The sequence below is a fragment of the Cucumis melo genome, chromosome 2, assembly GCF_025177605.1.
Source record: "Cucumis melo cultivar AY chromosome 2, USDA_Cmelo_AY_1.0, whole genome shotgun sequence".
Classification (NCBI taxonomy): domain Eukaryota; kingdom Viridiplantae; phylum Streptophyta; class Magnoliopsida; order Cucurbitales; family Cucurbitaceae; genus Cucumis; species Cucumis melo.
The window spans coordinates 9,464,093-9,477,438 of record NC_066858.1 but is presented as its reverse complement, the minus strand read 5'-3'; the positions used below and the strand labels follow the sequence as shown (position 1 = coordinate 9,477,438).

The 13,346-nt window shown below is 32.2% G+C and overlaps 1 protein-coding gene across 1 annotated transcript; it reads left to right on the top strand.

Moving 5' to 3' along the window:
* Window positions 1–327: 327 nt before the first annotated feature.
* On the top strand, window positions 328–2,734 carry LOC103487192 (uncharacterized). The gene is made up of 3 exons (XM_008445422.3): window positions 328–953; window positions 1,761–1,824; window positions 2,150–2,734. The coding sequence occupies exons 1-3, from the start codon at window positions 430–432 to the stop codon at window positions 2,597–2,599; spliced, it is 1,038 nt and encodes a 345-aa protein (XP_008443644.2). The 5' UTR covers window positions 328–429; the 3' UTR covers window positions 2,600–2,734.
* Window positions 2,735–13,346: the final 10,612 nt, after the last annotated feature.

Sequence of the window (13,346 nt, the reverse complement as noted above, 5' to 3'; positions counted from 1 at the left end):
TTCGATTTCAACTCGATAATTTTGATTACATTTATTTGTATGTATGTAGTGTCCAACTTAACTTAATTGCGTTTTTTTAAAATTTTGTATTGTAATAAGTCTTATTTTATCTCCATCTTTCACTTGTTTGATTTATTGTGTCTTTTCTAGGCAAATACAATAGGTTTATTCACTTATTTTCTAGTAAAGTAACGATGTAATAATTAACTGTTTGATTTTTAGTGAAAATTATGCTTAATTATTAATCTTATTTTTACTTATTGATTTCTTTATTTAAGTGCTTAAGAAAGTATCAAGACTTTAATTTTTTTTTAATACAATAAGTATTATTTACTATTGATCTGGATTCCTATTTAAACCTTCAAAATTGTTCTCTTTCTATCCTCAAATCTCTGATACAACTTTTAGTTCTAATATTTTACTCATCAAATGGCTCCTCTTTTGCTTCTTCAAGGTGATGAACTACGGAAACTTGCAATATTGGTTCGAAACCAAGAGGTTGATATATTAGGGAATCTCACTTTCCAATCTGAGCAAGAACAAGCCAAATATTTGAGGAATGTGGGAGATAATTACCATGCAACACTAAAGCTTTTGGATGATGCAGATGACATCAAACAAATGTTCAAAGACGATGAAACTAAATCTTCAATTGCTCATGAAACGTATTCTTATGTGGAAAAAGCTGTTAACATCTCACTTCAAGCAGTAAGGAACTATGCACTGCGAACAAACTATCTTTCAAAGATTGGTGCGCACTCAAAAGACATTTTTGAAGCACTAAAAACCTTAGATCCAGAGAATGTAACCAATGTGGCTCGTTTAGCCAAAGAGGCTAATCAATATAACGAGAGTATGCAGCAAGTCATGCTAAACCATCAAAGTCCAGCTTCACGCAACTTTTCCAAATGGTTAAAAGAGAGTGGAACTAAGTTTGAAGATCTTGTCACAAGGTAAACTTCATTTTCTTTCAAAATACAATATAATTTTTTCACCTATCCTAACAAATCTCCTCCAACATGCTTATACTAGATAGTGGATAATTTTATCATGATTTTTTTTTAAAAAAAAGATATTATCATTACTTGATCGTTCTTTTTCTTTTTTTTTATATAAAATGTTTGTGTATCCTGCTCAAACTAGTATAATCATAAATTTAAAATTTTATTTATTTGAAAAATTAAATTTCAAGTTTAATAGGTTAATTTTCAAGCCCACTAATTTCTTTAATTTTGTTTAAATATTTCTTTGTAAAGGCAAATTTTAGTATTTTTTAATTTTAAATCTAATAAATCTTAGACATATACCCAATTTGTTTTAGAAGATTGAAATTTTTAATCCATGTTAAATTGACGTAGATAACTTAGATAATAAATTTTTTCAGAGTTAAATTTTAGACTAAGTTAAATTTTATGTGTAATGTTATGAATAATGTAAAGAAATCTATTAGATGTAAAATCTACCATTTAAGAATTTATGAGACAAAAAATCTAAAATTTATGTATTTATCACAAATTTTAAAGTCTGACAATCAAATCTAACAAATTTACCAACTAAATATATTTAAGATTATAAAAACTGATGCCCCTTGACATAAAGTTATGGATATGTGGTTGTATTTTTGTATACAACCTTACTGCCGATTAATACTATAGTTTATTTAGCAATTTAAGTCAAGGTAAGTTTTTTAAGGTTCGTATAGATTTATAGTTTTCGTAATTACAATACTTCCACTAACACCTCAAATGTGGACTTATTAGGTACCAAAATAAGCGTGGTTTTTCGGGGCTTTTCAAGAATTTGACAGATGAAGAAAAGTTGCTGGTAAATATGATCCTATAATAAATGATAGTATCTAGCTTCAATTTCTTGTCATTTTGTAGGTTGTAAGGTGATATTTTCATATTTCCCTTTTCTCCATTATTTTTTTCCAATATTAATCTTAAGAAACATGCATGTGTATTTTGTTATAAACTTTTACTTCTTATCAACTTATTAAAAGATTGTAAAAATATGCTTTTCCTATTTTTCCTCTTATCCTATTTTAAAATACTCTGAATAGTTCATATTTTAAAATTCTCGATGACCACATGCTTAATCAATAATATCCAATTTTGAAATATGATGAGTACATGGGATGTGTACTTAGGTGTATAACGACATCATTGTGGCTTCTGGACGAGGAAGTGTGGTAGCAGACACGTTATCAACGATCTCTGGTGTAGCAGGCATTTTGTTTCTCATCCTTGCAACTGGAGTAATTGTATGGGACATCTTTACATCTGAACATGTTCTCCAAACAGTAACAAAGGATGTGATGGTGACTGTAGCAACAGTGGGTGGGGCAATGGTTGGACAAGTTGTGGGAGCTGCCTTGCCAACTTTAGCTGGTGTTGAAGCTTCTGCTCTATTTTTGATGGCCACTGCAGTCATAGGTAGCGTTGTCGGAGCTTTTGTAGTAGGTGCCTTTGTTGGTTGGTTGGTTGATCATATCTTTAGCTCCGGAGGGCATTATCCCCACAACACTGACAACCACACTTGCTATGTCGCCCCATTGCCCGATGGTGAGGCCATCGCACGTCAAATTGTTCACCAGTAGAACTCTAAGCTTATTGCATGCGTCTCCACGTGAAATAAGTTGAAAACAATACTACTTTCAAGTTTATCTGAATAAAGTTGGGTTTTATACCCAAAACTCAAGGGTTTGTAAAAATAAATAAATTTCTAATTATTAATAAAATATTTGTTGTTATTTTATTTTATGTCTACGCTACCTAATGGATTATTGGTAAATAAATAAACAAATTTACGACTATTAATAAAATAATGGAGGATTTTCAAAAATAGAACAAAGCGCACAAATATTTGCATCGTATAGAACAATTTTGGCAAAAGAAAAAATCTCACAACACCAGAACATGAAATAACAAAATACCACACGATTAATTGACCATACACGCTGTGAAACTTGAAAATTTTTAAGACCTTTGAAAACTTGTTAAGATTTGGCAAACATAGGAGAAAGTAAGATTTAAAGGAAAATGAAACAAAATCCTTGGAAAAATATTTAGGTTCTATGTTCAAAACAAAGAAGGAAAAAGATGAAAATTTTGGCTAAGTGTCAAGGAAAAAGTGCTAGGCGTTTCGAGGTTAGGTAAGTGGCCAAAAGTGCAAATTTACCTTTAAATGACACTCGTTAGGTGACAAGTAACTTGTGTGTGAGTGGCCGAGAAGGATGAAATAACTACTAAGTGTGCTTGGCAAGTTGGCCTTGCTAGGCGAGAAGGCATGCAAGTCTTTAGAGGTTTGCTGGGCGTTTAGGCTTGACGAAAAAGCTTACATCAGAGGTTAGTGTGGCATTGTGAAGTTAGGCGTGGAGAACATGGCTATGTGAGATGAGGTTAGCAGTCATGCTAAGTGAGGTTAGAAAGGCATTTCCAAGGACTCAAGGTATTTTGGTTTAGCATTTTGAGTAAGGTTAGGCGAGATGATGAAGAGGTTTGGGGTTGGTGAAGTGCTTTACAGGTGTCATGTGCATGCTTAGGTTAAATTTCACCAAGCTGGAGGTGTCAAGAATGTTTTGATGCAAGGTTCAATATAAATAGGTCTCTTTAGATTGCAATTTCTCCTAATTTACTTGTGCATTTTTGTTGAAATTAGTCCCAAAAGATCAAAAAGTGTAATTTGCAAGTCGGGGCTACTAGTTTAATTTGACTAAAGGAATGTTGAGTTTGAGTTGAAAGAAGAGAGAAAGGTCATTCTCGAAAGAAATCTAAGTAGTCCTCTCTTCAAGGAGGCTACTAAACACAATTCGTGGAGTTTTTTGCTGCAATTTTGAGGTAAGAAAATGAAGACATTTTTCAACAACTTTGTAGAAGAAAATATTTTCATTTGAGTTCTAGATTTTAAGATATTAAGCTCTAAAGTGAAGTTAAGGTTTTGGACAAAAATGGTGTTCTAGGCAGCATTGGTGGTTAGCCGAGTGTGACAAGTTGCTAGGTGAGATGGGTGCATGTTCTGGGTTAAAAGAGGTTAGCGTGTGCATTGGACTTGAATTGGACGCACAACTCAGGCACAAGGCAAGTTGCGCGCAAGGCATGCGCGGCCAAGCTAAGCGTACGACAACCCCGTGCATGCGAAGGGCCACCAAAGACACATGAGGCGCATGTGACATGCCCCCTTGCAAGGTTAGCACACGGCAAGGCCTACCCAGGCCCTACACGCATGTACCAGCCTCTACCATCCATCCCTATGCGCCAGCTTGTGTTAAGAGGCATTTTTGGGCTGTTTTTTGTGTTTTTAAGAAATTTAAGAGAAGTTTTAATATTTTCATGATAAAATGGAATTATTTTCCATTATTTTAGTACAAGAGAAGATTAAGCAAGTCTACAGGCTGAGGGTTTAAGCTACCATCAGTGAGTGACAACATGATTTCAAAAAGATGTTTCTAAATATGTTGTACAAGTTATTTCCTAAGTATGTTATATTGATCATTATATCTTGATTTACATGCATGTTTATGAAAAGTATTTGAGTATGCTGATTTAGAAAAGATTCTCAAAGTACGAGTTTGAAATATTTTGACAAAGCATGATTTTGATGAGAAAAGTTTTAAGTAAGAAAATCATGGTATTATATATACCAAGTTCTCGATGTGGTCAATGTGCACAGTCTCGGCTATGGGGCTTTTCTAACCACTTTGCTAGCTATTATCAAGATCTGGCAGGATAGTATGACCTCCAAATCTCTGCTATCTTGGTCGAGATTATTAAATCAGACACGGTAGGTCAAGCTAGTTATTATCGTGATCGAGTTTCTTGGGTATAGAATATACAGAGATAAAACAGCATTTGAAAGTCAGAAAAAGTCTAGTATAAAGAAGTTTCAAGATTTTATACCTTATGTTATGCTTTATGAATGATTTATGGAAAATACTAAGATTTTTTTAATTTAAAAGTATGTTTAGAAACTTCGTCACTCACTCGGCTATTTAGCTCACCCTTTCCAAATATTTTCCCTCTTTCCAAGTACAGATTGTGAGTCTCAACGTGCTGAACATACTGTTGTCTGGCCAATCAACTTTTGTCCATGAAAGAAAACGAATTATTAGAAATGTTGTCATGTTTTGTGAAAATTATTCTTACTACTCTTTATATATTTACATGGTATTTATAAAAGTCATTTCCAAATGGGTTACACTACGATTTTGAGTTTTTGTCAAGTTTAAAGACTTCGGCTGCAAATGTTTTATGCTTTCATGTCAATGGTTAGCTGAACTTGTTTCAAAGGTGGATGTTTCAAAGGTGGATGGTCTTAGTTGACATCACACCACCTTTCGGGTTCAAAAAAGGTGATCCAAGAAGGGGTGTGACACACGCATGTGAAAAAGCTTCTAATTTAAACGATTGTATAATATAGTCTAAAAGATCGTTAGATATTGGTACACGATCGTTTAGATCTTGGTAAATTACCGTTTAGATCTTGGTAAACGATCGTTTGAATCTATCACTTATCTATCTGGAATCAATAGTGATAGTGGTCTATCTCTATCTATCTTAGATAGAAGACAAATCATTTAGAATTGTACCAAATATAGGTGATTTTTGTACACACAATCGTTTAGATCGTAGTAAACAATTGTTTAAATCTGTCACTTATCCCAAATCTATTACTTATATATCACATTGGGATAGACAACTTATTATTTAGATTTTGGTACACAATCGTGTAGTCAAAAAAGAAGAAAAAAGAAAGATGAGAGATGACAAACAAGGAAGAAATTCTGGAAGAGGAGAAGAAGAAGAAGAAGAAGAAGAAGTAATAATATGAAGAATATGCACATAAATTCGATACTCGTCCCAGAAAATTCAAAACCAACAAGACAAATTTAAAATTTATGAAAATACGATGGTGGCTTTCATGGACGTTTATTTTCTATTACACATGGATCGTAAATATTTTTGGGTTTTGTTTTATATATGTAAATTAACCTAAAATAGTTGTTATTTTTTTTATGTCTAAATATTGGACAACTCAATTTGACAAACAAAATCGAAGGTTATTTACATGAAACTTGAACAACATGTAGTTGACATTGTAATGACTCAACTCTTTATACTAAGCTGAGGTTGTTATCTTGAAGACAAATAACAATTTTGACAATTTCTTAAAAAGATGAAAATTAATTTTTTTATTAAAAATACTATGAAAACATGTTGTAGCGGTTTTACAAATTTTAAAGATAATAAAGATAAATATAAAAATGTTTAAGATCAAAACACTGAAAACGAATAATGAAAAGCGGAAGCAAAACTTAGTCTCCATATAACATGTCACAGGCCTTTCTTGTTGCTTGCTAGCTTTCCTCTACCTTTACCTTTGCTTGAAATATTAAACATAGAAAAGGGTGAATATAAATATGTGGAATTTATGTCTTAACACTTGTAGTTTGTAGTTTAAATTACATTCTATTCAATAAAGTGGTTATTAAGTACTTATTAGTGAAAATAGAATACTATAATCTTGGATCCAATAAAAGTGGTTATTAAGTACTTATTAGTATAAATATGTTATTCCTTAAGTCCCACAGATCCACTATTGAACAATTGGTTTTAGGTCCAACTTCTAAACTGAATCCCTCTTGGGCCAATGAGAGGGTGTGCCCCTTATTCAAGACTTGGATTCAGTCCTTAAGGGAACAACTTATCTATTAACCTTAAAATGGATAAGAGTGAATTTCGTCTTTGCACCCTATGTCTCTAACCATCCACCAGCTCTTACCCTTGAAATGGAAGGCTTATTGGGCCAACGCTAATGAGCTGCCCTCACCTATGTAGATCTAAGGATAATTCTGTCTGAATGGAACTTCATAGTTAGCTCAGTATTACGATTAAGTTACCTAGGTTATCATAATCGAAATAGTTAGTTTTATATAGTCATCGATGTTATAACTTAAAAGTGACTATTTCATGGTTCCAATCTTACGTAAACTCTTTACATAGGATTAGGATGCCCCCACTCCCATGTCTCTACATGAATGATTCAGGATCACATCATTTGTACTAACTACAGAGCGGGCCACATCTATAGTGTTTCCAGAATAAGACAACCAACCTTATTAGAACACTATAGACCGTTTGGGCTATATATTCAAAGTTGATCCATGTTTATATCTCTACATAAAGTTCAAGTCTACATTAGACAGCCTCGGGACCTTAGTTTATTGGATTCAAGATTACAGTATTCTATTTTCACTAATAAGTTCTTAAAAATCACTTTATTGAATAGAATATAATTTAAACTACCGACTCCAAGTTGTAGGACATATAAATTCCAATAGGAATAAGTAGATGCTAATGAGATATTTCTTAATCTCGGCACGTGTTAAGGAGTTGAGAAGTTGTTAAAAAATTTATGCATGTACTTGTATTCCCCAAAAGGTTTATTTAAATGTCGCTCATTAAGCATTAGGCTTACGTTTTAAGGTTTTCTTCCCCAGGCAAAAAAGGTGAGGAGGCCGCATAAAGTAGGCGAGCCACTGTATTGTGCCAGACAATAAGAGTTGTGTAAGGTGTTGGAGTTTTAGTTTTAGTTCTTTTAGTATTGCCTTCTATTTGTATTAAGTTTGTTAAAAATGAATAAAGTTGTTAAGTTTTCCTCAAGCTTTAAGTTGCATTTTTATCTCATAAATTACACTTTCTTTTAAGTAAAGTTTAAAGTTTAAGAGTGGTTTTCTAGCGCTTCACTTAGAGGCATAGGAGCTGCCCAAGTCATGTTCGCACTCGAAATGCATATGAGTTAAAAAGATAACTGAAATTGCATATTATTGAGAAATGTTACAAAACAAGATAAGTTATATAATTAGTTTTTTTTTTAATGAAAATAATGTTTGTACACAGTATCTAATTCAATTCCTAATTTTTTTTAGATAGTCAAGAAGTAATTAAGTTTTTCAAAGTAATGACAAAATTAGAATACATAGGAAAAATATTTTAAAAATATAAGAAAATGTTTATTTATTAATTTGAATTTGCTTGTGTAACATCATAAAAATGAATCAATATTCATATAATATGGAAAATTGCATCCATATTTTAGTGGGGTTTAAATAATTATTAAAAAACCGACTAAATAATTATTAAAAAAATTGATTAAATAATTTACGGTTGAATTGTGTAAAAATTAATATACATTTACGAGTAAAACATAAAAAAAATATATTATTTTCCTCGTAAAAAAGGGCTCTTGCAAATATAGCAGAATTAGTTTGATAAATTAGGTCCATAGCATATCACTTTTAAATTTTCGAAAATGAAAAAGTTCAAACCCAACCCACATTTGAAAAATGCAAAATTACAAACCTACCCTCTAGAATTATAAACATTTTCACGCATCATTTGATATGTTGTTGATACACTTATGTGTTTTTGATACACTTGTTATCCTTTGTTGATATATTCGATGAATTAAATAACACTTGATACACATAATTGGTTTGATACACTTTATATGTGGCTGATACATTTGTTAAACTTTGAAAATACACTCAATCAATTAAATATATTGGTGCGCTAAGCATAATACGTTTGTTGTACTGTCGATACACCTATTACAGTTTATTCATACACTTATTGTGTTTTGTTCATACACTTGATGGGTATAATACACTTAATAAGTTTGATACACTTAATGCACTATTGATAAACATTTTATACTTCACCAATACACTCGAAAAATTTAATATACTTGATACAGTTTATATGTTTGATACCCTTGATGTACTGTTGGTGCACTTTCTATGTGTATTGATGTACTTAATTGATTAAAATACACTTGATACACTTGAGGTTTCGTTGATACAATTAATATACTTCACTAGTACACTTTGATACATATTATATGTTTGATATTCTAAGTTATATCATTCATATACTTAATAATAATAAAATAAATTGCATAAAATTTGAAAAAATGAAAATCATGTAGTAAGTATATCAACCAACTAATACATATAATATAAGTACATCATAACATTAATATACAAAACTAATACATATAACGTGATGCTCTAACAAATCAAAGACAATCATCTTCATTACATCCCAACTCAATAGATCTCGAATTAGATCTCTATGACGTAAACTCAAAATTAGTCTTAACAGCTATAAAGCATAATGACTTCAACAAAATCTCCTTACTACAAAACAAATTCATCTCCTTAAAAGCCAACTCATTCTTAATATTGGTAATATCAACATCTCTAAAAATTGTTAATTCACCTCTCAAATCAACCTCAACTATGGAAGAAGAAGAAGAATCAATTGAAACATCCAAAACTGTATCTACAAAATGAGCAACTATAGGATATTGGGTAGATTGATCCTTAACCAATGTCAAGAACTAAGTCACATTTTTATCTTCAACAATCTTAAAAACATTTTGAACACCATTACTATATCTATTAAGTAATTTGTAGTTGAAAGAGGCCGATAGAGAGAGAGATTCCCTACCGTCTGCCATCCACCATCTGTCGTTGTTGTTGTCAGAGTTCTCTGCTGCCATTCGCCCTCCCTCGATTTGTTTTTATTTCTTTTTTTAAAATTAGAAAAATGTATGTATGGATATAATGTATTGATATGTATGTAATGTATGTATTGATATAATGTATGTTTTTTTTTGAAATTATAAAAATGTATGTATTGATATAATTACTTTTTTTTTTTTGAAATTATGCATGGTCTAGTGTTTTTATTTTATAATTTAGATTTTGGAATTTTTTTAGAATTTAGATTTTAAAATAGTTTTTAGGATTTATATTTTTAATTAGTTTTAGATTTTACGATTGAATTTGGATTGTTTTTAAGATTTAGATTTTAGTGTTGAATTTGAATTTGAATTTGAATATTGTTCACATGAGATTTTTGAAGAAATTTGATTCGTGGAGTTAAACTTGCATTGATGTTGTATTTACGTTGATTTGATGCGATGTGGTTCGATCTCTAGAATTTGATCCTCTGATTCTCTCTCGGCTGGATGCTTACGCTTGGTTTGAGGAAAGGAAGCACGTGATGTTCTTGGAGTTTGAGTCTTCGAAGAAAGCTTGGATCTTCAAAGGAGCTTCAATCTTTGAGGGTGTGTTTGAAGTTAGAGTCTTCGAAGAAAGTTTATATCTTCAAAGGAGCTTCAATCTTCGAGGGTGTTCTTGAAGTTGGAGTCTTGAAATAAAGCTTGTATCTTCGAAGAAACTTGTATCTTCGAAGAAGTTTTAATCTTCGAGGGTGGTCGACTTCAGGAGTTGAGGAGGCTTCTATTTCTTAGGAGAATTCTCTCTAGACCTTCTGGAGTCAAAAATTTCCAACCCCCACAAATGAAGAGAACTCCTCTATTTATAGAGTTCCTGGTGGGCTTTTATGGACTTGGGCCTGTTCTGGTCCATGGACCATACCCATGGGCTCAATCATATGGATTTAGGTCATATTTTATTTTAGGCTAAATTAAGCTTAATTTTGGGTTCAATTGAATTTTAGCCTAACTAAATAATATTTAATTGAACCAAAATAATTAATTTGACCCAATTGTCATAATAAAGACACGTGACTTTAAATTTAATTTGGGACACATGCCAATTTTTAGTTAATCCCAAATATAATTATTTTAGTAAATGATGTGGCAATTTGTGATTGGTTCCAAATTTTTTTTTTCAATTTAAATTTAAATTCCAATTTGAATATTTGGAAATGTTAGAGAGCTTGTAAAAAGGTTAAAGTAATTTGTGGTTGATTTGTTTTATGGTTATCCTGCAATGTAGCCTAGCTTTTTATGTTAAAATTAGTTTCTGATTTGTTAGTAGTGTCAGGATACTTAGGTAGCTTTTAATTAAATATATTGGAAATATTAGGTAGTTTTAAACTTAACTTTAGTGAAAGTTGGGAGATTGTGCATAACATATTCATGGAGTAAGTTGGAGAATTTGAGAGGAGAGATATAAGACTAATCAAACCTATTTATATTTTAGGGCTTTAAACGATGGACAAGAGTTGGATGAAACTTAAGAATAAGTTCTCGGTTGAGTACAGAGAGGGAGTGTCCCAATTTTTAGAGCTTGCAAAGTATCACGTCGATAATTATGAACGAACAAGGTGTCCATGCAAGAAATGAATGAACTCAAATTGGGACTCATTAAAGGGTGTGGAGCAACATCTATTAACCATTGGAATATCCACCTTCTATACAGACTGGATGTATCATGGAAAGCTCTTGAACTTGCATAGAGATATACAAATATTTGAAGAAGGAACTAGCAGTAGTAATCCTTTTGATGAAGGAACTAGCAGTAACTCATTTCTTGAAAAAAAAATGAACTGTTGGGTATGATTCTTGATCTGCAAGCTCCAATTGAACACATAGAAGAAACAGAGGAAGGTTTAGAGAATGAAATGTCATTTAATAGTAGGGTAGATATAGAACAAGAGACAACAAACATATTTTAGAACTTATTGAATGAAGCACTTGAGTTGTACCTCGATTGTTTTGAATTTTCCTCCCTTAATTTTTTGGTTAAGATGATGCATGTAACGGTTTTTAACAGTTGGAGTAACAAGTGTTTTCAATGTGTGGTACTGCTATCCCTAGTTCATTCTACAAAGCTAAACAAAAATTGCATGTCTTGGGCTTGAGATATGAGACTATTCATGCTTTTAAGTACGACTGTGTATTGTACTTGAAGGAGTTTGGGGATTTGCAACATTGTCCAACTTGTGGTGAGTCTCAGTACAAGGTTGGTCATAATAGAGAAAAAATCCATATAAGGTATTGGGCTACTTTTCTTTGGTATCGAGATTACATCGCTTGTTTGTATTGCAAAAAAGACTCATCTGACATGAGATAGCATAAGGATAAATGAGTGGAAATAAAGGATGTGTTGAGACATCCAGCTAATGCAAGGGAATGGATGCATTTTGATTATGAATTTCCTGATTTTTCTTTAGATTCACCGAATGTTCGTTTGAGGTTGCTTCAGATGGATTTCATTCGTTCGGTCATATGAGTACCTCGTACAATATGTGGCATGTGGTACTAATTCCTTACAATTTGCCACCTTAAAAATGCATGAAAGAGTAAAACTTCTTCATGTCATTGCACATTTTCGGTCCAAGATCTCCTGGTAGGGAAATTGACATGTACCTCCAACCATTGATTAAGCAACTAAAAAAGTTATGGAATTTTGGTGTGCGTACGTATGATTTTCTTACGGGTTAATTCTTTCAATTGTCTGCAACCTTGTTATGAACAATTAATGACTTCTCGACATATGGTGATTTATCTGGGTGGAGTACGAAGAGGTATCTGGCATGTCCCTGTGCATGGGAGATAGATCATCATTCGGGATAAAAGAAAAAATATCTTTCATGGGACATCGGTGCTATCTTCTAGAGAACCACGTTTACCGTAGAAGTAGGCTACACGATGGAAAGATAGATCGTATGCCTCCTCTAATGGTAATGAATGAGCATGAAATATTGGAACAACTAGATCAGTTAGAGTTTCCAATTGTCAGTAAATATCTCAAATTGAAAGATAAGAAAAGAAAGAAAGCTCTAAATTGGACAAAGAGAAGTATTTTTTTCGAACTTTCTTACTAGTCGAGACTACTGTTACATCACAAACTTGATGTAATGCATATTGAGAAGAATGTTTGTGACAACTTAGTTGATACATTATTAAATATCAAAGGAAAAATCAAGGATACCACGAATGCTCGGTTGGACCTACAAAATTTGAAAATAAGAAAGGATTTACACCTGATAGAAGTCGGTAACAGATTAGTGAAGCCACATTTGTGAGTCACACGTTGACTAGCAGCGAGCGGGTTGAGTTTTACAAGCTCTTAAAGTCAGTTAAGTTTCTCGATAAATTTGTTTCTAATATTTCACGATGTGTGAATGAAGGAAATAGGAAAATATGAGATCTCAAAATGCACGACTGTCATATTTTGCTACATTAACTTTTACCTATTGGTGTTCGAGCATACTTACCAAAAAAATGTGTACACCTCTGTTCCTGAACTATGTAGTTTTTTTGTGACTTATGCACAAGAACGATAAGAGTAAGTGATTTGGACCAATTGCAAGCAGATATCATAATCATATTTTGCAAATTGGAAAGAATTCCACTTGCCTTCTTCAGTGTAATGGTACACTTTATCGTTCACTACCATACAAAACTAAGGTTGTTGGTACAGTTTGTTACAGTTGGATGTATCCCATTGAAAGAATTCTATGCATATTAAAAGAGTATGTTCATAATAAAACACGTCCTGCAGGGTCTATTGTAGAAGGATATCTGAT

What these genes read in the sequence shown, in the direction of transcription:
- LOC103487192 (XM_008445422.3), top strand. Translation starts at nt 430, where the DNA reads ATGGCTCCTCTTTTGCTTCTTCAAGGTGATGAACTACGGAAACTTGCA. An exon ending in TTTGAAGATCTTGTCACAAG is followed by an intron (nt 954 to 1,760) that starts GTAAACTTCATT and finishes TGGACTTATTAG; the next exon opens with GTACCAAAATAAGCGTGGTT. An exon ending in CAGATGAAGAAAAGTTGCTG is followed by an intron (nt 1,825 to 2,149) that starts GTAAATATGATC and finishes ATGTGTACTTAG; the next exon opens with GTGTATAACGACATCATTGT.